The sequence below is a fragment of the Camelina sativa genome, chromosome 11, assembly GCF_030686135.1.
Source record: "Camelina sativa cultivar CO46 ecotype springtype chromosome 11, ASM3068613v1".
In the NCBI taxonomy this organism is placed as follows: domain Eukaryota; kingdom Viridiplantae; phylum Streptophyta; class Magnoliopsida; order Brassicales; family Brassicaceae; genus Camelina; species Camelina sativa.
In genome coordinates, this window is record NC_141890.1 from 44,654,579 (window position 1) to 44,677,371 (window position 22,793).

The 22,793-nt window shown below is 38.5% G+C and overlaps 5 protein-coding genes, 1 long non-coding RNA gene and 1 pseudogene across 26 annotated transcripts; 2 read left to right on the forward strand and 5 right to left on the reverse strand.

The window, feature by feature from the left end:
- The first annotated feature begins 944 nt into the window (after positions 1–944).
- On the forward strand, positions 945–4,765 carry LOC104726023 (uncharacterized). Of its 3 annotated transcripts, none has more exons than XM_010444780.3 (13): positions 945–1,217; positions 1,452–1,573; positions 1,675–1,823; positions 2,018–2,126; positions 2,416–2,450; positions 2,688–2,751; positions 2,833–2,860; positions 2,992–3,209; positions 3,371–3,637; positions 3,867–3,968; positions 4,084–4,134; positions 4,237–4,324; positions 4,414–4,765. In XM_010444780.3, exons 1-13 carry the CDS (start codon positions 1,031–1,033, stop codon positions 4,590–4,592), a joined length of 1,599 nt encoding a protein of 532 aa, XP_010443082.2. In that variant the 5' UTR covers positions 945–1,030; the 3' UTR covers positions 4,593–4,765. The 3 variants fall into 3 exon arrangements, with proteins under 3 accessions (XP_010443082.2, XP_010443081.2, XP_087328044.1); XM_010444779.3 differs by having other exon boundaries at positions 947–1,217; positions 2,018–2,141; XM_087471918.1 differs by having other exon boundaries at positions 962–1,217; positions 2,692–2,751.
- A 6-nt stretch (positions 4,766–4,771) lies between these two features.
- Positions 4,772–6,811, reverse strand: LOC104726021 (protein METABOLIC NETWORK MODULATOR 1). 8 transcript variants are annotated; one of them, XM_010444774.3, is made up of 3 exons: positions 6,503–6,811; positions 5,064–5,913; positions 4,772–4,976 (listed from the first exon to the last, which is right to left on the reverse strand). In XM_010444774.3, the coding sequence occupies exons 2-3, from the start codon at positions 5,844–5,846 to the stop codon at positions 4,929–4,931; spliced, it is 831 nt and encodes a 276-aa protein (XP_010443076.1). In that variant the 5' UTR covers positions 5,847–5,913; positions 6,503–6,811; the 3' UTR covers positions 4,772–4,928. The 8 variants fall into 8 exon arrangements, with proteins under 8 accessions (XP_010443076.1, XP_087328045.1, XP_010443074.2 ...); XM_087471919.1 differs by having other exon boundaries at positions 4,772–4,967; positions 6,503–6,756; XM_010444772.3 differs by having other exon boundaries at positions 5,064–5,858; positions 6,503–6,697.
- A 430-nt stretch (positions 6,812–7,241) lies between these two features.
- Positions 7,242–8,433, reverse strand: LOC104726024 (protein translation factor SUI1 homolog). Its single transcript, XM_010444781.3, has 2 exons — positions 8,305–8,433; positions 7,242–7,825 (listed from the first exon to the last, which is right to left on the reverse strand). Exon 2 carries the CDS (start codon positions 7,758–7,760, stop codon positions 7,422–7,424), a length of 339 nt encoding a protein of 112 aa, XP_010443083.1. The 5' UTR covers positions 7,761–7,825; positions 8,305–8,433; the 3' UTR covers positions 7,242–7,421.
- A 179-nt stretch (positions 8,434–8,612) lies between these two features.
- LOC104726026 (aconitate hydratase 2, mitochondrial) lies at positions 8,613–15,432 on the reverse strand. Of its 10 annotated transcripts, none has more exons than XM_087471910.1 (23): positions 15,194–15,432; positions 14,963–15,076; positions 14,502–14,579; positions 13,559–14,268; positions 13,220–13,324; positions 12,970–13,130; positions 12,797–12,889; positions 12,523–12,708; positions 12,282–12,443; positions 12,060–12,204; positions 11,826–11,968; positions 11,622–11,678; positions 11,459–11,538; positions 11,289–11,364; positions 11,008–11,193; positions 10,862–10,929; positions 10,654–10,775; positions 10,310–10,425; positions 10,086–10,184; positions 9,531–10,001; positions 9,358–9,456; positions 9,004–9,246; positions 8,613–8,929 (listed from the first exon to the last, which is right to left on the reverse strand). In XM_087471910.1, the coding sequence occupies exons 4-23, from the start codon at positions 13,824–13,826 to the stop codon at positions 8,861–8,863; spliced, it is 2,949 nt and encodes a 982-aa protein (XP_087328036.1). In that variant the 5' UTR covers positions 13,827–14,268; positions 14,502–14,579; positions 14,963–15,076; positions 15,194–15,432; the 3' UTR covers positions 8,613–8,860. The 10 variants fall into 10 exon arrangements, 9 of the variants coding, with proteins under 9 accessions (XP_087328036.1, XP_087328041.1, XP_087328038.1 ...); XM_087471915.1 differs by lacking the exon at positions 15,194–15,432 and having other exon boundaries at positions 12,970–13,126; positions 13,559–13,841; positions 13,958–14,200; positions 14,963–15,098; XM_087471912.1 differs by lacking the exon at positions 15,194–15,432 and having other exon boundaries at positions 13,559–13,841; positions 13,980–14,184; positions 14,502–14,593; positions 14,963–15,005.
- LOC147935445 (pyruvate decarboxylase 2 pseudogene) lies at positions 15,007–17,261 on the reverse strand (annotated as a pseudogene). 2 transcript variants are annotated; one of them, XR_015571167.1, is made up of 2 exons: positions 15,194–17,261; positions 15,007–15,066 (listed from the first exon to the last, which is right to left on the reverse strand). The product of XR_015571167.1 is annotated as a pyruvate decarboxylase 2 pseudogene, transcript variant X2 (transcript). The 2 variants fall into 2 exon arrangements; XR_015571166.1 differs by having other exon boundaries at positions 15,007–15,076; positions 15,194–17,092.
- Positions 17,262–17,733: 472 nt separating this feature from the next.
- Positions 17,734–18,401, forward strand: LOC104726028 (uncharacterized). Its single transcript, XM_087471923.1, has one exon. The coding sequence runs from the start codon at positions 17,857–17,859 to the stop codon at positions 18,262–18,264; it is 408 nt and encodes a 135-aa protein (XP_087328049.1). The 5' UTR covers positions 17,734–17,856; the 3' UTR covers positions 18,265–18,401.
- Positions 18,402–21,279: 2,878 nt separating this feature from the next.
- Positions 21,280–22,496, reverse strand: LOC104726029 (uncharacterized). Its single transcript, XR_758000.3, has 3 exons — positions 22,334–22,496; positions 21,839–21,912; positions 21,280–21,720 (listed from the first exon to the last, which is right to left on the reverse strand). It is a non-coding gene; the product is annotated as an uncharacterized LOC104726029 (long non-coding RNA).
- Between the last annotated feature and the right edge of the window lie 297 nt (positions 22,497–22,793).

A 22,793-nucleotide genomic window follows, 5' to 3' on the forward strand; every position in this document is an offset into this window, starting at 1 on the left:
AATAAAAGAAAGTCAAACAGTTTTAAAATTATATATCAATAAATCATTTAACTATATTTGTTTAGGTTGTTAGTTGTTAATTAACCATAATTATATCAGAAGATATAATGGAAATGTAATGTTTTACTATTTGTATCTATGTAAGTTTTTTATTATATCATTTAAGAGTACTTAAGATATATATGTGAGCCTTTTTGTGTACTTATAATTATTTAGGGATTATATGCAATATAACTAAAACAAAACTCATTAACCATAATTATATCAGAAGATATGATGAAATGTAATGTTTTACTATATGTATAGTTGACCTTTTTTTAATTTTCAAATTATATAGGAGTTATATACTACTAAAACAAAACTCATTTAGGCCAATAATAGTTAGATAATTTTTATTCATTTGTCTCAAACTCATTAAAATCATGATAAATCATTTGGAGTTGTAGTTAGAGATGGAAAGAGTTAGGTTGGAGTTGTTGTTCTCGGTCCTCTGTTAGACAATAAAAACTTTAAAAAAAAGTAGAATTTTATATTATAAATTTATTTACCAATTTTGGTTAAATATGATTTTAGTAGCGTTGTAAATTTGCATTATTCTTGGTGCAGCACATCTCCATAAAAAAAAATATAAACAATAATATCTAAATTATAGAAGTATAAGAACTATAAATAAAAAAATTCAAAAAAAATGAACTACAAACAAAACTTATTTTTAAACTAAAAAATTCAAAAATATGAATAAGCAAATCTTTTCAAAATTTAATATTTTATTACTTTTTCAATAAATTAAAACTTTTATTCCAATACCAAAAAACAAAAGAAATTAATAAATTTTATAAGTTAATTATAAGTTAATAAACTTTTTATAAGTTAATAAATTTTTACAGTCAAATGGATTTTACTGTTTCGAAACTAATTTAGGCCCAATAACAGTTATATTATACACAACACATACACCACCGGTCTGTGTGCGGATTTTGCCGATCAAATTTGTGTCAAAAGAAATTTCGAAACGAATAGATTTTGAATAATGGCAATCGCGAAGAAACTGGAAGATGAGATCTCACGCTCTTCTTCTCCTTCTTCGTCAGCGTCGATGAGCGAAGCTCTGTTAATCTCTACTATGTGCATCATCGGCTTACAAATCCATGTCCATATCCACGATGGCTCTGTTTTTTCTGGGGTTTTCTTCACCATCTCTCTTGACAACCAATTCAGTACGTTTCCTTCTGGGTTTTTGATTTCCTAATTTGTGTTTTCTGTTTTCTTGAAATCTGTGTTTTGAATTGATTCGGAATTTGTGTTTGGACGATCCCAGAGACTTGATTATTTAGTTAATTGGTAGTGTGAATCTTAAATGTGATTATTCAACTCGATTTTGTGTAGTTATATGTTTAGCATTTTTGGTCTGTTTATGAATTTTTACTGGGTTTGGATTCTGTGTGTTTTAGGCATTGTTTTGAAGAATGCGAGACTTACTAAGAAGGGAAGAAGCAAATCGAATGTAGCAAGTGGGAAGATTGTGGAGACACTTGTTATTTTGTCTTCCAATATTGTTCAAATTGTTGCAGAGGTTTGTTCTTTTTGTTTTCTATGTTAATTTGTTACTTCTATAGGGAGGTTTGCTTTCAAATACAGATTTATGAATTTTCTTATTGTTTTTTTTGTTCATAGGGAGTCTCGCTTTCGTCAAATGTTGCAGGCGAGATTGAGGGTGAAAATGTTGTCTCAGCCGTGGCAGTTTCTTCCGAGCCTCGTTCTTGTATTGCAAATAATAAGTCCATAAATGCTGGCAATAACAGAAGGGGCACTAATCGTAGAAGGTAACCTATGTAGTTGCTATAAGTTCATATTCACACAGAAAAGTTAAAAGATTAAAGATTATGGACGCATCACCACTTTATGAATCTTGTTTTGCTCCTTGCACGCTCTGTCTTTTAGTTTCGTTTTTATTTACTCTATGGCTTTGTAAATTTCCAGATGGGAGATGTGTTAATCTCTTTAACTTTTGAAACAGAAATTCCGCCAAACTTGATAATCGTTTGGAGACTAAAGCAAGAACCTTGACATCTGGGAAGCCAAATGGAACCGCAGATGCCATAAAAGAGCCAGGGAGAAGAGATCAGGTTGGTATTGCACAGGTAGCTTTGTATTGATTGTACTGTGGAATTCATTTAAATAGTTCTACTCATGTGGTGGGAACATACAAGATGATAGTGTAACCAGCCTCCATTTGGTAGAACGTAGAATTATGCACATGGTGTTCGGTTTCTGTAACGGATGACATTTAAGTAGTTGCCTTGTCTAGAGTCACTATTAAGATTCTTGTCAAGTTGTTTACTTTTGCTTTTACAGCGTGACTCCCTTTCTTAGTCATCACTCTCTTGATACTTTTTCCATTTTCCTCTTTTGCAGAACAAACATCATCCCATCTCTCTGAGCCATCAACGGTATGGTACATCAGTATACTATTTTGGTATAGAATTAGTGTCCAGTTAAAATCTTTATCTCCGTCTCGATTTTGGCAATATGTAAACAAACTTCTTTGTATGTCTCAATCTTAGCAATCTAGTTTTCTGACTACAGTAAACCTCTCTGTGTTCTGTGCTGCACTAGTTACTTTATGTTTGACCACATTTTAGAGTTTTCATATGTTATCTCATTCTTGTATATTCTTTTGCTGACAGACAGACTGGAGCCCGCATTTTGCAGCATAGTAAACAAAATACTGTACTTCATCAGAAGGATAACGTTAGTATTGCATCTAAATATATATTCTGTTTTTCAAAATAGTGCTCAGCAGCTGCTTATTATTGTATTTCCCTACTGCAGGTTGATGCCAGAAGCTCAAGTATTAACTGTGAGTTCCATTTTTTTGGAGGACTTTGTATTTTGATTAAGTAACCATGATGAATTCGTTTTTGCTTCCTTCGACAATTAAAATGTTACCTGACATGTCTATCCTCAACTATCTACGTGTTGTAATGACAGTGGACAACACGTCTCAACGTGTAAAACCGACAGAACAAGAGAAAATTATGCCGGACCTTTCTAGTAATGGTTTTCATGATGCTGCAGAAAGGCCTTCATCAACTGAAATTTCACAAAGCACAACTCCGGATGATCACTCAGAAATGACTCAGGTTTTGGTGTCATCTACAAAGAGGTTACAACCTACGCAGACAACAGACCCTGACAAAAAGGCTAAGGTTATTAAAGAATTCTTATTGATCTCTCACCTTCAGAATATTGCTAGTTGCTACTATATTCTCAAGTTAGTATGGAATGCTCGTTTCTTGGTTGTGCGGGTTGATGACTCATGCATAATTCCATCTTACTTTATTTGTTTTACTCCTTTTTTGAAATTCAGGAGTTTAAGCTGAATCCGGGAGCAAAGACTTTTTCTCCATCTCTTGCAAAACGTGTTGCATCATCAACTCATGCTGGTATGACGCCTGTTGTTGCAAATATGGGTTATGTGCCAAGTAGTACTCCTATGTTACCAGTTCCTGAAGCTGGTCGACAAGAAATTGGAATCAGCCCTTTCCTGCATCATGCACCTTCACCTCCCAAGTTTGTTCCATACACCAATCTGGCTCCTGGAAGTACTGGTGGTGGATCTCATTTTCCCCAACATGTAAGTATTCAACCAGAATTGAGTTATCTACTATTTGCTCTCTCTATCTCTTTAAATATAACATGTCTAGAGGGACATATATTCATCTACGACCTTTGTTTAGTGCTAAGTAATTAAATGGCTGTAATGCCAATAATCAGATTATGAAACAGTATCATCTTCATCACACATAAGAGATGATATTGATATAACTCGATTCTAAACAATGATTTGTTACATTTTTCTGCAGATGGTTGGACCGCCTAGTATTAATAGGGGACAGCCAAATAGATTCACCACTCAGTTCCATCCTGTTCAAGCCACACCAATGCTTGTAAATCCCAATCCTCAGGTTGTATTTCATTTACAACACTGTGTTCTCACTCCTGTTATAGAAAAATTGTTTATTGGAATTGAGTTTTAAGTGTATGAGTTTCTGAAGGCTCTTTTGCTATTGTATATTCCAGATGATGGTCGGGAGATCAGGACAGCTTATGTATATGCAACCAATTGCTCAGGTAAGAATTTAAATGATTGTTATTTTGTGAATACAGACAATTACATTAGGCTTATCTGCACACAAGAAACTCAAATCATCTTCCCTTTTATGTTCTTCTAAGGATTTGGTTCAAGGAGCACCACTTCAACCACATCCACCCTCTCGTCCTCTATTTTCTCCACAACAGCTCCAATATCCAAAGCATCAAAGTAAAACATTCTTCTCTGTCGAAGTATGGTTTCATGTTAAGACCAAAGAGTCTGTTCTCATTTTAAGAAATCAATTTTTGGCAATACAGGTGTAATCGCAACTGGTCAACCAATACAGCTATACGCTCCCCAACCATTTGCAGCCAGTGGACATCAGCCTTATACAGTCATGCCTACTGATATTCCGGTTATGCAGGCACCTTTTCCGATTAACAGAGCAATGCCAATTCCAGTTCCCAACGGTTTCTATGGCACAAAGTTTCTATAGAAAGTCCTGTTTTTTTCTTCTTTACCTTATTGTTTACCTCCCAGCTTAATAAGGCTATAATAATATAAAAGGTTTTTATCCATAGTTAGAACTTACAAATTAAAGATTCGTCTATTGTTTTGGATTTTTTGTTTTCTCAATGATATACAAATACAACTATTAGCTTAAGAAAACTGAAAGAGGAAGTAATGAGCAATTTATATGATGAATCACGGTAATTTTGCTGACATCTTTAAGCTAACAATAGTTAGATTCTGTTTTTTTCCTATTTCTGATTACAATGAGATTGAATCAGACTTTTTAAGCTCTTGCAAGAAGAAGTAATCTTTCAGAAGATCAATGGCCTTGAGAAAAATGGGTCTCTCTCACATTTTCCTGCACAGCCTAAGACAAATCAAACATGAATCACTGTAGAGAAACAGAAAAATGTAAACTTGGGATATGATTATATGTATGGTTGGGTAGTAGTACCTGAAGGAGTTCTGTCATCTGGCCTCGTCCGTAACACGGCATGGGTTTCGGCATATGTACTGGATGGACCGGGTGTATCGCCTGCAATGGCTCAATAGACAGAGCTTGCTCATCTGACTCTGGTTCAATGGACTGTGCCGTGTGATGGACTTGACCTTTATTCATCACCTGTGTGAGCAGCGTCTCAAAAGGCTTGCCGTTACTCGCTTGAGACCCCGTCTCGGTCTGCATGGGACTGTGGTGGATCGGGACACGTCCACCACCATTCTGTAGATGATGGGAAGGCTGAAGCACGACAGGAACCAAGAGATTCTTTGGCTGAATTGGAACCAATGCTCTGTTTCTAACACCACTACCACGTTTCTCCCTGAATCTGGATTTCCGACCTCGTTTAGCTGAGCCGTCATGATGCATCACATCACTGTTCCTTCTTATCATTGGCACATCAGGAGCAACATCGTTATCAACCGATACAGGATCACAATGACCAGGCTTGAACACCACACCTCTAAGCATGCTGTCTGAATTTCCAACCTTAACCGAAAGCAAAAACCCTGCATCAAACGTCGCCTCGATCACGCCAGTAATCTGTTGTCCAACCATAGCTTCATCATCATCGTGCCTCTGACGAATCTGAGTCCTGCTTAACCCTGGAGGAGTAACAAGAGGAGACCGCTCGTTAGATTCTAGCCTCAGGTGTTTCCTCGGACGACCTCGTTTCCTTTTCGCCATTAAATCTCCGGAGACAGTGTGGTTGTTCTCCTCATGCCCTTCCTTCTCCATCTCTTTGAGAAGCTTCGATTTTGCAGTAACTAGTGTTAGTTAATAAAACGCTCTCAGTGTAATTCCTCTGAGACAATAATAAAAGATACAATACAAGAGAGATCATCATCACACAAAACTAAAACAATATCAAAAATGTGAAGTTTTAACTGAAACAGCAAACACAAACACAAACACTAAAAAAAAAACTATTTTTTTCGGTTTTTCTTAATTAACATTCACAAATTAAGTGTAAATTATACACATTTCTAACTAAAAACTAGGGATTTAAAAGGAGATAAGATCCAGTAATCCAAACGAACATGCAACCATTTCTAAACCCTTAAATCAGGGACTCCTAACTACAAATCATCTCAAAAAAATCAAACCACTAATCAACCAACAACAGACACACACAGAGACGGAAGTAACAAAATAAGAAAATTTCAGAGTAACCCTAGAATCAAAATCAAAATAAGAACACTAAAAACAAAAAGTCTCGGATTTCAAAAAGAAAAAAAATCGAGTGAAGAAGAAGCACAAAGTATTAATATTATTACCCGAAATGAACAAAACAAAAGAAACGAAGCAGAGAGACAAAAGCTTTCAACTTTGTCCGTCAATTTCTGTGTAAAAGAAACAGACATAGAAGACAGAGATAAATTTTACAGACATACCTGCGATTTTTCTTCTCCTCTTTCTTCAGCTTTTTTTTTTTTTTCAAGTCTTGTGGCAATTACAACGTTAGTCAAACAAGGGAGAGGCTAAATGCGAAAAAGACAAAAAAATCACACATTTGAGGGCAACCAAATTAACAAAAAAAAAACAAAGGGCCCGAAATTTTAATTACTACAGCAAACCAAAAAAAAAAATTGTGGATTTGGTGCAAATCCTCTGTTGTTTAATTTTTTGGTTTGGGCTTTTAGTTCTTACTTTTTTAGATCTTTGTTAATAAGATAGCACTTCTCTTCGTAAAATAAAAGGTCACGTGACAATCACGTGGAGTGTATGCTCTGCTTATCTTAGATCTTCTATGTAATCAATCAATATAATTGATTGTCAAAAAAAAAAATCAATATAATTGTGCGATTTGATTGATAATTTTATCAAACTGTTTGATTAAACCCCCATTAAACTGATGCTCTCGTGCATACATTTTTAACCATACAATAAATTAGATTGTTTCTAAAACGTATTTGCTTTTTCTAACCAACGTGGACGACACTTATAATTTTCATCCGAGTTGTTTGTTACTGATCAATAGAAGCCGTGGACGCTTTACCTTTTTCCATGTTTGAGCTTCTGGATTCATCAGATTACTTTTGACTTCTACTTCGGATGTTCAACTTTCGTGTTGTTTCACAATCTTCTTATCTTTTTCTAATAGCAAAGTAAAGAAAGGAAGAGATGAAGATATAAGAAGAATCGAAATACTTATCATTGCAAAATATCAAATTATCCCCACACCTTTAAAAAAGGCAAAACCAACAAATCACCCCTTAAACACGCCTCCTAATGATGATGTTCACACAAGACGACACCAATTTATTCGCATAAAATAGATAGGATTAAAACAAGAAACGATCCAAAGTGTTTTTAGAAACCGTGGATCTTGATGTGATCCTTCTTAGCAATCCCAGTCTGGACCAAGAACTGAGACACTTTCTTCCTCTGATCACCTTGAAGCTGGATGATCTTGCCTAGCTCCTTGTCCTGCACAACGTTCCCGTTGCAGCAGAAGTCTTTCTTGAGATCCTTGAGTATCCTCTCGTAGCTGTACTCTTTCTTAAGCCCTTGAACAGTCGTCAAGCTCTTTTTCCCATTCCTCTGCTGGATTCGGATGTGAATATAATCTTTTGCTCCCGGTGCATCAGAATCTTTAGCCTCTGCGAATGGATCGTATGCTGATGGAACCTGGATGTCTAGCTCAACCATGTAAACTTGGTTACTTGGAACTACGAAACTGCTCTTAATTAAGCTCTGTTTGATTCTCTCTTTCTCTGCAAACAAATAACCAAGCAAACCAAGTTTAGCGACTACAATCAACAATAAACAATCCGGAAAAGAACATAACTATCAAAATCCAAGAACCAAGTCTAGTCTTTATCAAGAATAGAGCACGACTTAAAACAAGATTACCACCAAATCGAACATATATATATATGACTGGATCCTCATAAGATATGAGATCTATGATCCTAGTAGATCAATTACATGATCACGACCCTATTGGAATCTAACATCAACCCAAAATATTACCAACGGAGATACTCAAAATTGAAACAAATTAAAGGAGCAAAAAACCTAGTCCCCATAGAGATCAGACTTCTCAAAACCCTAAAAAAAAATTCATGTTGAATACGAGAGTAACGCTAATCATGTTGAAGATCAATCAATCAAACAAAGAACACACCAACAGAAAGATCAATCTAGAACGATTCTACGGAAATAAAAAAGAAAAGAAAAAAGAGATCGTTACCTGAAGGTGGTTGTTGTTGGGGACGAAGAAGACGATTGAGTCTTTTGGGAGATTTGGGTTTTTTCCAAATTGATGAAGAAGAAAGCTTAAAGGAAGGTTTTGTATTTATAAGCCTTTTTTTTTTTTTTAACCTTTTCCTTTTTTATGGCGGTCTAATCTTAGCCGTAGATCTGTAATTTTAATAGACACGTGTATGGATAACTACGAATTAGCGACCCAAGTGGGGGTTTTGAATAATTGTTTTGAGAAGCAGAGAATAATTCACTTTCTCATTTGCGTCCATTGTACGCGCAACTCTCGAATCCGTGTAGGCCCATTAAGAATCATTTATTGAAAAAAGACAAAACAAAAACAATAAGAACCACAAGTGGGGTCCAAACGTTTCCAACACTTGCTCGAAGAATCTCGAAAAAGTCAATAGCTTCATAAATATGACTTCGTATTTATTCGATATCTGTGGTTGTCTGACTAAAGAAGAGACCGTATTATTGCAAATTGATACTCGGAGTTGAAAACGTTTTGACATATAGTGGAGAGAGCCGACGAATCAAACCACTCACTCATTGCTCAAACTTCTAATGATATACGAAAGCATGCCGCCATGATTATGGTATGCCAGTTCCACCTGATTCAACTCCATCAACCAAAGTCAGACCATTAAGATAAATCAAAATCTATACAAACCATTTGTGGATTTACCTCTGTGTCTAACCGCAAAGTGCAGATAAAAAATTTAGCAGTGTCAGTGGTGACAGTTATGTCCTGGCCTGTTTTCATCTCATTGACATTGCTTGGAAGGTGGATTGTGTAGCGTTCATGGCCAGTCAGTTCTAGTGTTTCTGCATCCTCACCGGACTTGAAACACAGAGGAACGATGCCTATACTAACCAAGTTACTGCGGTGGACTCTGTTAAAGCTCTTGGCAATGATAGCTTTCACTCCCTAATAATTTATGTTAAAATCTCAAAGTTACATTGAACGTAGCTCTAAGCGTTGAAAGCCTGTTAAAGTATGATATTAATAACAAATATCACGTATGCATATGCTAATTACCAGAAGCATTGGACCCTTTGCAGCCCAATCCCGGGAGCTACCAATTCCATACTCTGCACCAGCTAGTATGATCGTGTCTTGTCCAGCGGTTTTGTATCTCTGCACATGTATTCAAATGAACATAAAGTGATGGCTTAAGTTTTCTTGAAGTTTGTAATACATATCTTACTCACACTTGCTGCATCATAAACGCTAAGTTTCTCTCCGGTAGGAATGTGAATTGTCTTGGTGCCAACTTCTCCATTTAAGAGCTTGTTAACAATACGCGTACTGGAAAAGGTGCCGCGTGTCATCACTTCATGGTTTCCTCGACGACTTCCATATGACTTGAAATCATACTTACTCATGGAATACCGGTCTATAAGAAATTTTGCAGCAGGACTACCCTCGTGGATAGTTCCTGCTGAGGAAATGTGGTCTGTGGTTATGTTGTCTCCAAAGTTCATTAAGCAATAAGCATCCTTCACTTCACGTGGACCAGGTGGCTTTGTGGTTAGGTTCTTGAAAAAAGGAGGTTCATGAATGTATGTTGAGTTCGGATCCCACGAATAGAGTGCTGAGCTTAGTGACACAGAATTTCTCTTTGTCATTAATGTCTCATAAGTGCTCCTGAACATGCTTTGTAACTCCCTATTTTGAAAAGCCTATTCAAAAGTACCATTTAAAAAAAACAAGACAAAGAGCGTTAAAAGAAACCATAGAGAAAACTATGAAGTTACTCTATTTACCTGAGTAACTTCTTCATTGCTTGGCCATATGTCCCTTAAGTATACATTTTGTCCATCGTTGTTTGTTCCCATTGGCTCTTTCTCAAAGTCAATGTCAACCTGTATACATCAAAGATTAAAAAGAAAAGAACCAAGGTCGAGACAAATCAATACATTGGATAAATTTCAAAAAATAAAAATTGCTTCATGAGATTTTATTTTCAGTGAGATGACTAAGTACAAACCGTTCCAGAAAGAGCGTAAGCAACAACTAGTTGTGGTGAAGTAAGATATTTCGCTCTAGCAAATGGATTACGACGATAAAGGCTTCTGCTAGAGAGCACAGCAGCCGCAATTATATCTGTGGTAGGAATGAGAACAGAGGAAGCCAGTAAAGTTGAGGTTCACCGACAATTGTTGTTTGCAAAAGAAACAAACTGGAGAGCATTGTGCATCGAACACAAGGATGATGTTCAAGAAGATTCTCAAATCTTATAAACTGTGAAATACAATGGACAGTAATATGGTTTTGTATAGAGCTTCGTAAAGGAAATAGTTAGTTATTTGTCGTAAAGGAGAAACTCGCTACCATTTTCTGAAATAGCAGATCCAATTGGCTCATCAAGTAAGTCATCAGAACCCCAAATGCTTGTACAGACGCCATAGCCGACAACGTTGAATCCTTGTTTCGCTAAGTACTTTTTAAGCCCACTGCATAGAAGTTAAACAAGTAAATTAAGGATGACACCAAAGATCCAATAGATTATACAACATAATCTTAAGTGACCCCAATATACCTTTGAAGCAAGCATTCCTCGACTAATCCAGAAACAGAAGTTACAGTTGTCCTAATCCATGGTTTTACCTATAATTACCGAGCCATTATGTGACTCGAATAACCTTATCCAGATGACCAAATTCAAAAGCAGAGGGAGAAACTCACTTTTAGGCCAAGGTCATAAGCCTTTTTAGCGACAAGTGCAGCACCGACCATGTCATTAGGGCTTGATATGGCACAATCACTTGTAATGGTCGCAACAACAACACTACCATGTTTAAGCTCAGCAGGTTGTCCGTGATATGAGAACTTCACAATTATGTCTTGTTGTTCTTTTGGGACTGCAAACCCCTTGTAAAAAATAAGGAGACCATGCCACAAAAAATTATTCAAACAAAATAACTTCTTTGATTCGTTATAATAAGAAGACTCAGTTTGTATCTTACCTTTATTCCAAGAGGATTGTCAAGGCATGCTTTCCAGTCAACCTTCATGCCCCTCAAGAAAATTTGGTCGCAAGGCCTGTATAACAAACACACAAAAAAAGTAAAGACGTTAGTGTTAAGATGTAAGGACTTACAGTGAGGTGATGATTTATAGAAGTAAAAACATATACCGTTTTGGACCAGAAATACATGGTTCAACATCTCCCAAATCTAAATGCAGAGAGGATGTATATGCTCTTTCTTCATGGGGCTGCAAGACCAGTACATTTAGGTTTGAGAACATTGACTAAAATGAAAGTACCTATAATGAACCGAAAAACTTATATATTTTACCTCATTGTAGTCAACAAACATCTTGTTTGCGCGCAAGTATGATTCAATCATTGTCACCTAAATGAGCACCACAAGGTAGATATATACAAACCAGCAGAAGCACAAAATGTAGATACGACATAGGTCAGGAGAAATAAGGTAGTAAATGGTTATGCAGACTGAAGGACCTAATGAAACTACATAACTTACTAAAACACAACTTACAGTTTCATTGCTCCTTCCCTTCAATATGAGGTACCCCAGTGTAATATGGTCAACAGGGAAGAAACTCATTGTTGCCTCATATTCCGCGGACATGTTTGCAATCGCGGCTCTATCATTCAATGACAGCCTACTCATCCCCTCTCCTTCATATTGGAAAGATAAGACGAATTATGTACACAGGAAACTTAAGTACACTATCCAAAATTTCAAAGATTACATATATGTTAAACTCACCATAAAACTCAACAATATTGCCAAAAACACCATGCTTCCTTAACATTTTAGTCACGGTTGGAACCAAATCAGTAATAGTAACCCCAACCCGCAACCTTCCAGCCAGCTTAAATCCAATCACACTAGGTAGCACCACGCTAATGGGCTGTCAGTTATTTAAGTATCAAACCAGGGTAAAATCAATATTTACCATATGCATTTACTGCAAAAATGTACCCCCACCTGACCAAGTATTGCTGCTTCTACCTCAATTCTTCCTACTTCCAACCCAGCAACTCCTAACCCACCAATCATTGTTGTGTTGAAATATGTACCAACAACACTGTCAGGGTAGAGAAATCCATCCGAGTTGAAAACAACACGTCCAAGGTACTCTAAGTCTACCTGCAGGTTGAAAATAGAAATATCATAACACATTAACATTATCCAAATTCCAGACTAAAATAACAGCAACATTATGTACCTGATGAACCATACCAGACCCGGGAGAAGCCATCGCCATGTTGTAAAAGGCTGATGATCCCCACTTAAGGAACATAAACCTTTCGGCATTCCTGTCAGATTCAAGCTGCATACCTTTCCGCAGGTCTCTTTCTTGTCTTGCACCATGAACTTGGACTGAGTGATCAAACACAATATCAACAGGAACCTGTAGGCAGAAATGAACTGAAAATGATGAGATTTACGATGGAAACTGATGTAGATTCGACACAAAGTGATGGAAACAGTTCACTAACCCGTGGATTAATCTTGTTAGGATCACTACCAAGATTTTTTATGGCATTTCTCATAGCAGCAAGATCAACTATAACTGGTACTCCTGTAAAGTCCTGGCCAAGAAAATGTACTATTAAGTAATGTAAATGAACAAAGTTTCACAAATTAAGAGAATGAGAAATAATACCAATACCTGTAGAATAACACGGGCAGGTTTGAAGGGGATCTCAGATTTATTAACAGATGTATTCTCCCAATCCATTATTTTCTCAACATCATCCTTTGTGATGTGAAAGCTGTCACAATTACGAATAGCTGATTCCAGTAGTATCCGGACAGAGTATGGTAACCTGTCTGCAGCATTTAGATATAAAGGTTAAGGAGAAAAAGCATGAAAACAAACAGATTTGAGATAACAACAAATGCTTCTTGAGTAACTCTACCGATTCTTGGATCATTTAAAGCTGGTAAAGAGTAGAACTTTCCGTATTCTCCACCATCAGGCTTGTGAAGCGTTGTTAAGATATCCTTGTAGGCATGTTCAGAAGCTAAAATTTCCATAGCAAAAGAGTGATACAAAGTAATCAAATCAGGTACATCACATGAGCTTGCTTCTATTTTCTTATTTGTTGAACAAATAAAACTGAGGATACTTCAACCAAATATAAGTGAATCCGTGAATGCCAAACATGAATAATAAATTAGACAAGTTAAGAAATATTCATGTAAAAGCAAGCTAAGAAAAATGAACTTTATAAACAAAGATAACCATTAAGTATTACCAATGCTAGCGAATTTCCGTTCAAATTTCTTTAATCTCGGAGCAGCAATCCTGGTTTGAGCCTGGAGGCTCGCAGGCAACCGCCAGTTAGCGCCGTGACTCCACCGCGTGGCAGCGGAGCACACTCGAAACAAGCGGAAAGCCAACAAGAACTTCACAGATAGGTTTGAGTTACTAAGACGCGGTGCAGACAAGGTTGGTGTCGAGACAGAGGAGATTCTCGACAGGGAAGAAGCAAATTGCATGCCAGAAGAAGAGTATGTGTACATGGCGAAAAATCAAAACTGCATCGGTGATCAGAAAATTCCAAAATGAGGAGAAGTTGGATCAATCGAAAGCCTAAAACATGGTTGAAGGAAGACACAGAGAAAGTCATCAAGCTTGTGTTATTTTTCTCTACCAAGAAAGAAAAACAGATTTACAAATTGAGGACGCCACGTCTGGCGAGAGAACGTTCCGTTTTTGACCGTTGACAAATGGATTAACGGTACTTGTTCGTATAAAATGATGGATATGTTTCACAGCCAATTTCAATTTTGTATCTTTAGGGTCTTCACTCCTCAGTAACCGTAACTGTCTAAGGTTCATGTTACTTGACACAGTAGCTGAGTCTCGTGAGTATGCAAGCTGCAAAAAATAGAATCTAAGAAGATTGAACCAAGAAGGAATCGAGTCAGTTCGATTCACTTGCCTCTTATGGTTTCACACCTTCTAGCATTGACATAAAAAGAGGGATATCAATTGATTTAGACCATGAATCAGCAGATAATGACGTCTTAAGTCAACAATTCTCATTTGAAGATATATCTAAATACTATAACAAGCTTTAAAAGCATCAAAAAAGTGAACAAGAGAAACGAAGTTGCTATAAGGCTTTCTTGTCAACCTTAGGGTAAAAACATGCCAAAGCTTTAGTTTAAAGGACTCTCAACAGTCAACATTACCTTTTACACAGCAAAGGGAAACAACAGGTGAACCACTGAAAGCAATAGGTTTGGATTCGAAGGCCACCAATCCAATTCCTGTCGGATTAAAGCTGCATCATAAATTTGGACAGAGTGATCAAAGGCAAAACTAACAGGTTTCTGTATGCAGAAAATTAGGAGTATTATAGCCAATTGCGAAAAGACTCGTCACATCACAACAGCATAGTGATGAAGTCAGTTTTGTAAACCAGTGGATCACCCCCAAGACTCTTCACAGCATCCCTCATGGGAGTGATCCAGTACTGGTTTACAAAATTGACTTCATCACTATGCCGTTGTGATGATGGGAGTGATCAAATTTCGCAAGTACTCCAGCCATGAACCCAAAAAAACCGAAAGCAAGAGAAGGTACTATTCAGAACATCCCAAAAAAAGGTAAAACAAAAGTTAGCATAAAGACGAAAAAGAAAGGACTCTACCAGTCTTTCAAATAATCATTGGCATCTTTGAATGGGATCTCAACTTTCGTAAGGCAATCATCAACATACCAATCCAAAACACAAAGACCATTGCTCTGATGAATCTGCGAAAAGCTGAGGACGAACGACGAAGCAGAGGAAACAATTTCTTATTTAGGAACTTACAGCTTATATACTCAAAGGGGACACACACATTATTTTGTTCCCATCCAGATGGGTGTAAAAGGATACACACTACTTTTTACATAAAACGGCGATGAAACTACCAAATTGGAAATATATATAAGTTGAGCGCATCTCTGATCTCTACTGAGGATTTGGGGGACGACTGTTAGCAGCAGAGACTCTAGAACCCCACTCCAGAAGCTCCTTGCTTGTATCATCTTTGTGCACTATCACTTCAATGAAACAGAAGCTCTCTTTTTCCTCATTCGTTGCCGTCTTGATTGCTTTCACTAGCTCCTCTTCGCATCTCACTTTGGCAGTCCAGCATTTGCCTTCTCCATTGTGTATAGCATCAACAAAAGCTGTGTAGTTCCAGTTCTTTATGACATTGTAAGGACCATCGTGAATCTCCACTTCAATTGTGTAGCCTCCGTTGTTGATTAGGAAGATTATGGTCTTTTGCCCACACCGTATCATTGTAGATACATCCTGCGCCGTTACCTGGAAACTACCATCTCCAATACAAGCAATGACACGCTTGTTTGGCATAGCTTGAGCATAGCCAAGAGTAGCACCTACTGACCAACCAATTGATCCGTACTGCATCTGGAATTCGTAACCGCATCCTTCAGGGAGCTTCAGCTTCTGACAATTGAACCAAGAATCTCCTGTCTCAGCAAGCACAGCAGATTCAGAAGAGAGCATATTCTGAATATGTTGGAACAGCACATTAACCCTCAAAGGCTCATTCAGGTTATCTCTCAAAGGCTTTCCTTCTGGGACAAAGATCCTATGGTAATTCTCATAGGAAGTGTTGTTGTGCTTAATCCGTTTCGCCAGTTTACTAAGAAACTCCTTCATAAGAACACACCCAAACGCAGGTCCATTACCAATAGTAACCCGATCAGGCTGCACGATGATCGCCTTCTCTTTCTTGAGAAGCAAAGAGTACCCAACAGAGCTGTAATCGTTAAAAATCGGACCAGCAAACAAGTAAGCATCCGCAGATTCAACAATTTCAGCACAGAAAGCTGTACTCACAGCTCCCCAATACGTCCCTATAAAATGCGTGTGGTGCTCAGGTATTTGTCCTTTAGCAGAAGGCATCACAGCAACACCATAACCAGAAGCATCAGCAAGCTCAACAAAAGCATCCGCAGCTTTCGCAACCCGCAGTTTCGGCCCACCAACAAGAACCGGCTTCACAGCTTTGTTCAAGAACTCAGCCGCTGCTTCCACCGCCGCATCTAGACCAATATGGTTACTAACCCTAGGCGGAAGCATGAACGGAACAGGATGACGACTAAACGTCGGAAGAGGAATCGCCGGGAGATTACAGCTGATACTTATATAAACAGGTTTGCTTTCTTTCAAAGCGGTGGAAATCGCAGTATCGATGAGTTCATGAGCCTCTTCTAAGTTATTAATCACAGCTTGATAAGAAGTAACAGCTTGAAAACACCTAAGCTCTTGAGTGAAATCAGGCAAACCAATCGTATGATGAAGAATCCTATTGGTACCGTAATCGTTCGAGTTCGGACCACCGACGATGCAAATCAGAGGCAGATTCTCACTATTAGCACCGGCGATCGCGTTCAAGACGCTTAATCCACCTACGGTGAAGGTAACGACACACGCACCGACTCCGCGAGATCTGGCGTAACCGTCGGCAGCGTATCCTGCGTTGAGCTCGTTGCAGCAACCGATCAGCTTGAGGCCTGGTTCAGCCATGAGGTGATCGAGAAGCGTTAAGTTGAAATCTCCAGGAACGGAGAAGACGTCGGTGACTCCGATCTCGACTAAACGTCTGGCTAAGTAACGGCCAAGAGTCGCGTCGCAGGGGCTGATTGATGTGGAGTGAAGTGGACTCGAGTTTTGAACGGTGGAAACGCCGCCGTTTGGTGGACCGCCTATATCGTCGTGGGTCGGGTAACACACGTCGATGGATCCGATCTTAGTGTCCATAACGCTCGTTTCACTTTTTCGAATTTAGAGTTAGAGAGAGAGAGAGAGAGAGGTTTTCTAGAGGAGACTATGAGAGATGAGTGGGAAAATATAGGAGACTGAAACCGCCACGTAGAAGTGAAAACAACGGTGGCAAAACCGCAAAAGTAACCTTTAATTAAGGAAACACAAACAACGGTGAACGATGGTGGTGGTATTAAAACAATAGGCGGCTATGATTTGTAGCCGAAGATATTTTTGTAGCTGTGAGATTACTCACGTGTACTAATATAATTGGAGATTAGAGAACACGTTAGAAGGTATCAGTAGTATCACGACGTTTTGAATAGTTTGGTGAGTGAGAGAGACAGAGAATAATTGCTCTCACGGGTGTGATACTTAATTAACGGTCCTCTAATAAACGCACAAGTGGATATTTAAATTAGAGAGGGGGTTTGCTAATCAGTGTACGGTTTGGTTTTCTGGTTTATAGAAACCAAAACCTTTTAAGAAAATTGATTTGTAAATTGGTTTAGTTTCGTTCGGGGAATCGGATTGAATGTCACGTGACGAGTGTCAATACCACGTGCCACCAAAAAAAGGGGCCTCCCGCTCCCCCCCCCCCGAACATCAATTTTCCCGCCGCTCTCACTCTATTACAAAAATCTTTTAGATCTCCAAATCTTTCGATCACTTCAATATCTCTCTTTCTCTCTATATCTCTCTCGAGCCTCGATCCTCATATTCGATCTCTTCACTGAAGCTTAAAAACACAAATCGTAACCATGAAGGATATCTCTAAATCACCGGCGAGAAGAAACGACAGATTCCACCGCTACTTGAAACCAGGAGCGCTTGCTCAGATCCGTAACTCGAGAATCAACGCTAGATCTACTACTACCGCATCTCTCGTGTCACGCTCCCTCTCGCAGCCGTTAGATCCGATTTCACCATCTCACAACTCTGTTGCTGACAAAGCAGCGGCGGCGGCGGCGCGGAATCTGACGATAGATCAGGTACCACATCTTCTGAGAAAGATCTACGGTCCTTATAGTTATCAGAGGAAGAAATTAGCCGCTGCTAGATCCGTCTCGTCGATGATGATGATGAATATTAATCCTCCTAATATGAATTCAGTTCTTGTTGTTGAACCCAGTAGTAGTGTGTTGAGTAGTGATGTGATTGCTCATTGATATTTGAAACTAGTTGCTCTTCCAAATCTGTAATCTTATGTTACAATTGGGGTATAATGTTCAATACTCATAATTAAGATTAAGACTCGTTATATAACCATTATTAAATTTTCAATAAATTATGTGTATTTACATCATTCATACAATTGATGATTTTAGCCTTGTTAATTTAATTATCTTTGTTGGTTACATGTGAGGCATGTTTAAGCTTCTTAATGATTAGTCATCACCATCAATGAATTTAAAGAAAGTTGCTTAAAATTTATTTTATTATAAATTTTGAAAAAAAATTAGATTAAGACTTCTTAAGAAACTGTAAAATTTAAAGGGTCCATTGATAGTTGCAAAAATTAGATTAAGAACTTCTTAAGAAACTGTAAAATTTAAAGGGTCCACTGATAGTTGCAAAAATTAGATTAAGAACTTCACTTCATCATTAGTTTATGCACTCTGATTTGTTTAGGAGTTGCCACTGTTATTCAACACAAAACAGACAAGATTACAACACATTGCAACACATTCCATCTCTAAACATCTCTTATTCTCCATCTTTGGGGTTCCAGCAACCTGAACTTCCACAGAAAAAGCAAGTGAGTATGTGAATGTCATGTCTGTGTGCTAGAGAAAGCAAGTGAAGAACACAAAGACTGCGTGAAAATACGGAGGAGCTGTTGGAGCTCAGTCTCTAGTAAAGATTGCTTGCTTGGTCACTAGTTCAGCTACAAATAACAAAGGGAAGGACGGCCGGAGCTCTGTACCATAGAGTTAGAATCTGTTGCAAAGGGAATCATGGGAGTAAAAACATCATTAGATCAGCTATTTTGAGGGTCATTGTAGTGACCCTCACTAAGGGCAGAAAGCCTAAAATAAAAGTTCGAAGAAATGGTCTGGATAAGACTTAGGGAGGAAGAGGAAGAAAAAAAAAGGAGAAAGGCCAAAGAAAGTCCGAGGAAAAATGTGCGAGTCGGAGAATGACCGAGCCAAGATTGAAGTGGTCGGATGTACGATCGAGACCTTAAGACCTATCGGGAGTTAGCGGTTTACGCAGAAAACTGCGTATGCGGAAGAGACGGTCAAGTACCGAGAAGGACAGTACGGTCCGAGAAGTGCCGGAAGGGACGGGAAGGACCGAAGAGAAAGGACCGAGAGTTGTCCGAGGAAAGATCGAGGGAGTCCGGAGGAACCGAACTCAGTCTGGACCGAGACCGACTCATGGCCGAGAGACGTCCGAACGATGTCGTACGTACCGGACGGTAGGACAGTGCGAGTTTTGCTGAAGAACGAACGGTTAGTGGCGGCATAATCATTATGTCTCTATGATTTAGACCAATCGAATTTCATGCAAGGGCGAGTGTAATACATGTGCCACATGCAAGTTCATGCTTGCCAAGTGGCTGGCGATTGGTTTACATGCGCCAAATGTAAGCTCATGTGTGCCATTTGTCAAAACGCACTAAGGGAAGAGAGGGGGAATGCTCGACCTATATATATGCCCCTTGAGAATTTTTCTCATTCTCTAAAACCCTAAACACTTAAAGCCTTCGATTTTGCTCTCAAATCCAAGTGAAGAGAGAGTGGTTCGAGAGGGTGAAGTTGTTGAGACGAGGGAGGCAGAAGCTGTTGCGGACGAAGAGAGTTGAGGAAGAGGCGCTGTCTGACGAGAGGAAGGGAGTTGTCTGATCCGCGGTGCAGTGAAGTTTGACCATCATCCGCTGCACCAGAGTGAGTTCTGCGGTAATTGTGTGTGGGGTGCTGCATTGATCTTTAGATCCTTGCATGTACCCTTTGCTTGTTGCATTTAGACTAGATTCATGTTAGAATCAGTTTAAATTGATGCATGCGAAATATGGTAGGATTCATGCTAAATTCATGTTTAAATGCACATAGAGTTTGAGCTAGGAATCACCATGCGAAAATGAATTTGGATGCATTTTAAAGTAAGTTGGACTTGCTTAAAATTTGGACAAAAGGGTTTGTATGCATGGTTAAATTTGAAGGATTTTACTTGCAATATTTCTTGCTTAAAATCGGTTGCATGCATGAATTAAATTGGTGAAGTTTATTTGCAATTTTTATTGCATAAAACTGGACGAGGTTGGCTTGCATGCATAAATGGACTTAAGGATTTAATTGGTTAAATCGCTTAAAAATTGGCTTGCATGCATAATTGAACTTGTTGCATTAAATTGCTTAAGTTGCTTAAAATGGTTGCATGCTTATAGGACAATCTAAGTACATGAATTGTCATTCTTGTTGCTTGATGATTGTTGCATGTTCTCTTGCTTGCAATGCTTGATCTTCTTGCTTGAGTTGTTCGGTGTATTTTAGCTAAGTCTCTTGAATTTGTTTCTTGAGTCCTAGCTAGAATAGTGTAGTCGATCTTTTGTTCCAAATGCGGTTTGTCTCGCGAGAGTTCCCGATGTAGCATTTGTGTGAGCTCATGCTGGTTACCTTTGTGGTTTCGGCATGGGAAATGTTGTGGAACGGAACAGATTATCGAGTGCCCTTAGGTGAAAGAGTCTAGAGTATTTCAAGTGTCCCTTGTTTTATTCTAGTCGTCTTTGCGCGTTGTGTAAGAGTTAAGAGTCTAAAGTGGCCGAGTAGTCCTTGTTCCTTTTAGTCGTCTTTCTCTGTGACTAGCGAGTTTAGATCGTCCGAGTCGAGTTGTGTTGTTCTAACCTCTCTCGCTTGTTTTTTGCTTATTGCTTCCGCTATTGTTTCTGTTGCGTTGCTTTGATTGTTTGTTTGATTGCCTGCCTTGCTTGTTTTCTTTGCTTGCTGGGATAGTCGGGTTGGGGAAGTAGAATCCTGTTTAGGAAAGGGGTGCCCAGGCTCACTGAGTAATCTTAGATTACTCATGATATTATTTTGTCTTGTAGGAAGCTTAAGTGAGTCTAGAGCTGGAGCAAACTTTAGGGTACCGGATAGGGTTTTCTGTGTTCTTTGTAAAACCCTGTATTTTCCTAAATGATTTCTGTAAAATTATCCGACTATCTATGTATATTGCTTTGATGATTTACTTTCAATGTAATAAATTATTAAAGTAATATATATTCGGTTTTCGGGGAAAACATGGCAAGTTGCAAATGGTACTCGGTCTTGTCCGGGTCAACACAACGCGCGTGGGACGCAAGGGTTGCAAAGCCTAAGTGAACCTCAGCCGCGGGCGGAGTCGCGTCCAGGAGGACTGGTCGGGAAACTGCAGCTTTTGTCCCTCGACCGGACCACCAGGGTGCGGTTCCCACACATGTGGCGTCTCGGTGCCGTCCGCGGTCCTGTCCGACCGGCGGTTCGGGGGCGTTACAGTCATTGTCTTCCAGTCCATCAAGAGTTTTTGAGGCTGAATTACCTTGTAAAAACACAAAAGTGAAAGCAATTGCCAATCGATGTGTCCTGCAGGGTCCTAACAGGAAGACTTCTGGTGAAAAGAGTAACAAACCCAATGTTCCTCACAGCCTGTAGCTCAAGCAAATAACCAACATCAATTTAGAATACTCTGCACTGTGCTCGATGGTATGGAAAAACTGCGAAAATGGAATTCAGATATTAAAACAGTGACGGTTAAGAGTCTTACCTGCAGCACATTCTTGGCTTTGTTGTTGTAGAGAGACGAAAGAACCACATCTGCGAGGTTAGAGATGATTGTACCTACGCACCAACAGGAATAACAACAACAGAGAACCAATCATTAAATATCTGCCATCAAAACAGTATGGCTTAGAGTTTCAAAGTTTTAAACCGTCAAGCTTGCTATGATAAGGGTATATGCATCAAGCCAAACTATCAAATAGATCAATGAGAATCTGGAATCAGTTTTGAGATTCAACTATTGACCCTTTGGTGTTTAAATGACATAAGAGAAAGAAACCAGCAAAAATACAAATCCAATCACATATCTGAAATCAATCGAACAACTTCTCTAATCTGTAAAATAAACAATTTTCCACTTGTTTCCACAAAATCGAAGCAGTAGTAATTAACTAATTATAATTATTGAACTTTCATTGTGGAGTCATGATCGAGACTTGTTTTTCCGGTAAACATCGAAAGATAAGAGTTGACTTTTTACCTAAGAATCGACGATAACAGGGAGAGCTGGGTTTTTCGTCGGCGGTTTAGATGGCTTCCCTCTCAATTTAAAGGTGAATCGCAAAACTGAGAGAGAGACGAGACACGGAAGAGGCAAATAATTTAAATAAATAAAAAACATTTTTCCCAACCAATCAGATATCGACACGACTCTGATCCTTAGTGATCCTTAAACATTTACTCTTAGGATCGATCACTAACAAATTTTGGTTGTTTTCATTTTAATTATTTATTTTTAAACCTAAACAACTCTTAAGATATTGCTAATAACCTTTGATGGAGATGACCTGAGCATCTTTATTGGTAGGTTTGTATTTTTGGCCTCTTATATTTTTTAAGAATAAATGGTGTATTTTTAAAACTAAGAACTTTTTGTAGGTGAAATAAAATTATCCCTTTCAATGGTAAATCTTTTGATAAAGTTCTTGTTTTTGAAAAAT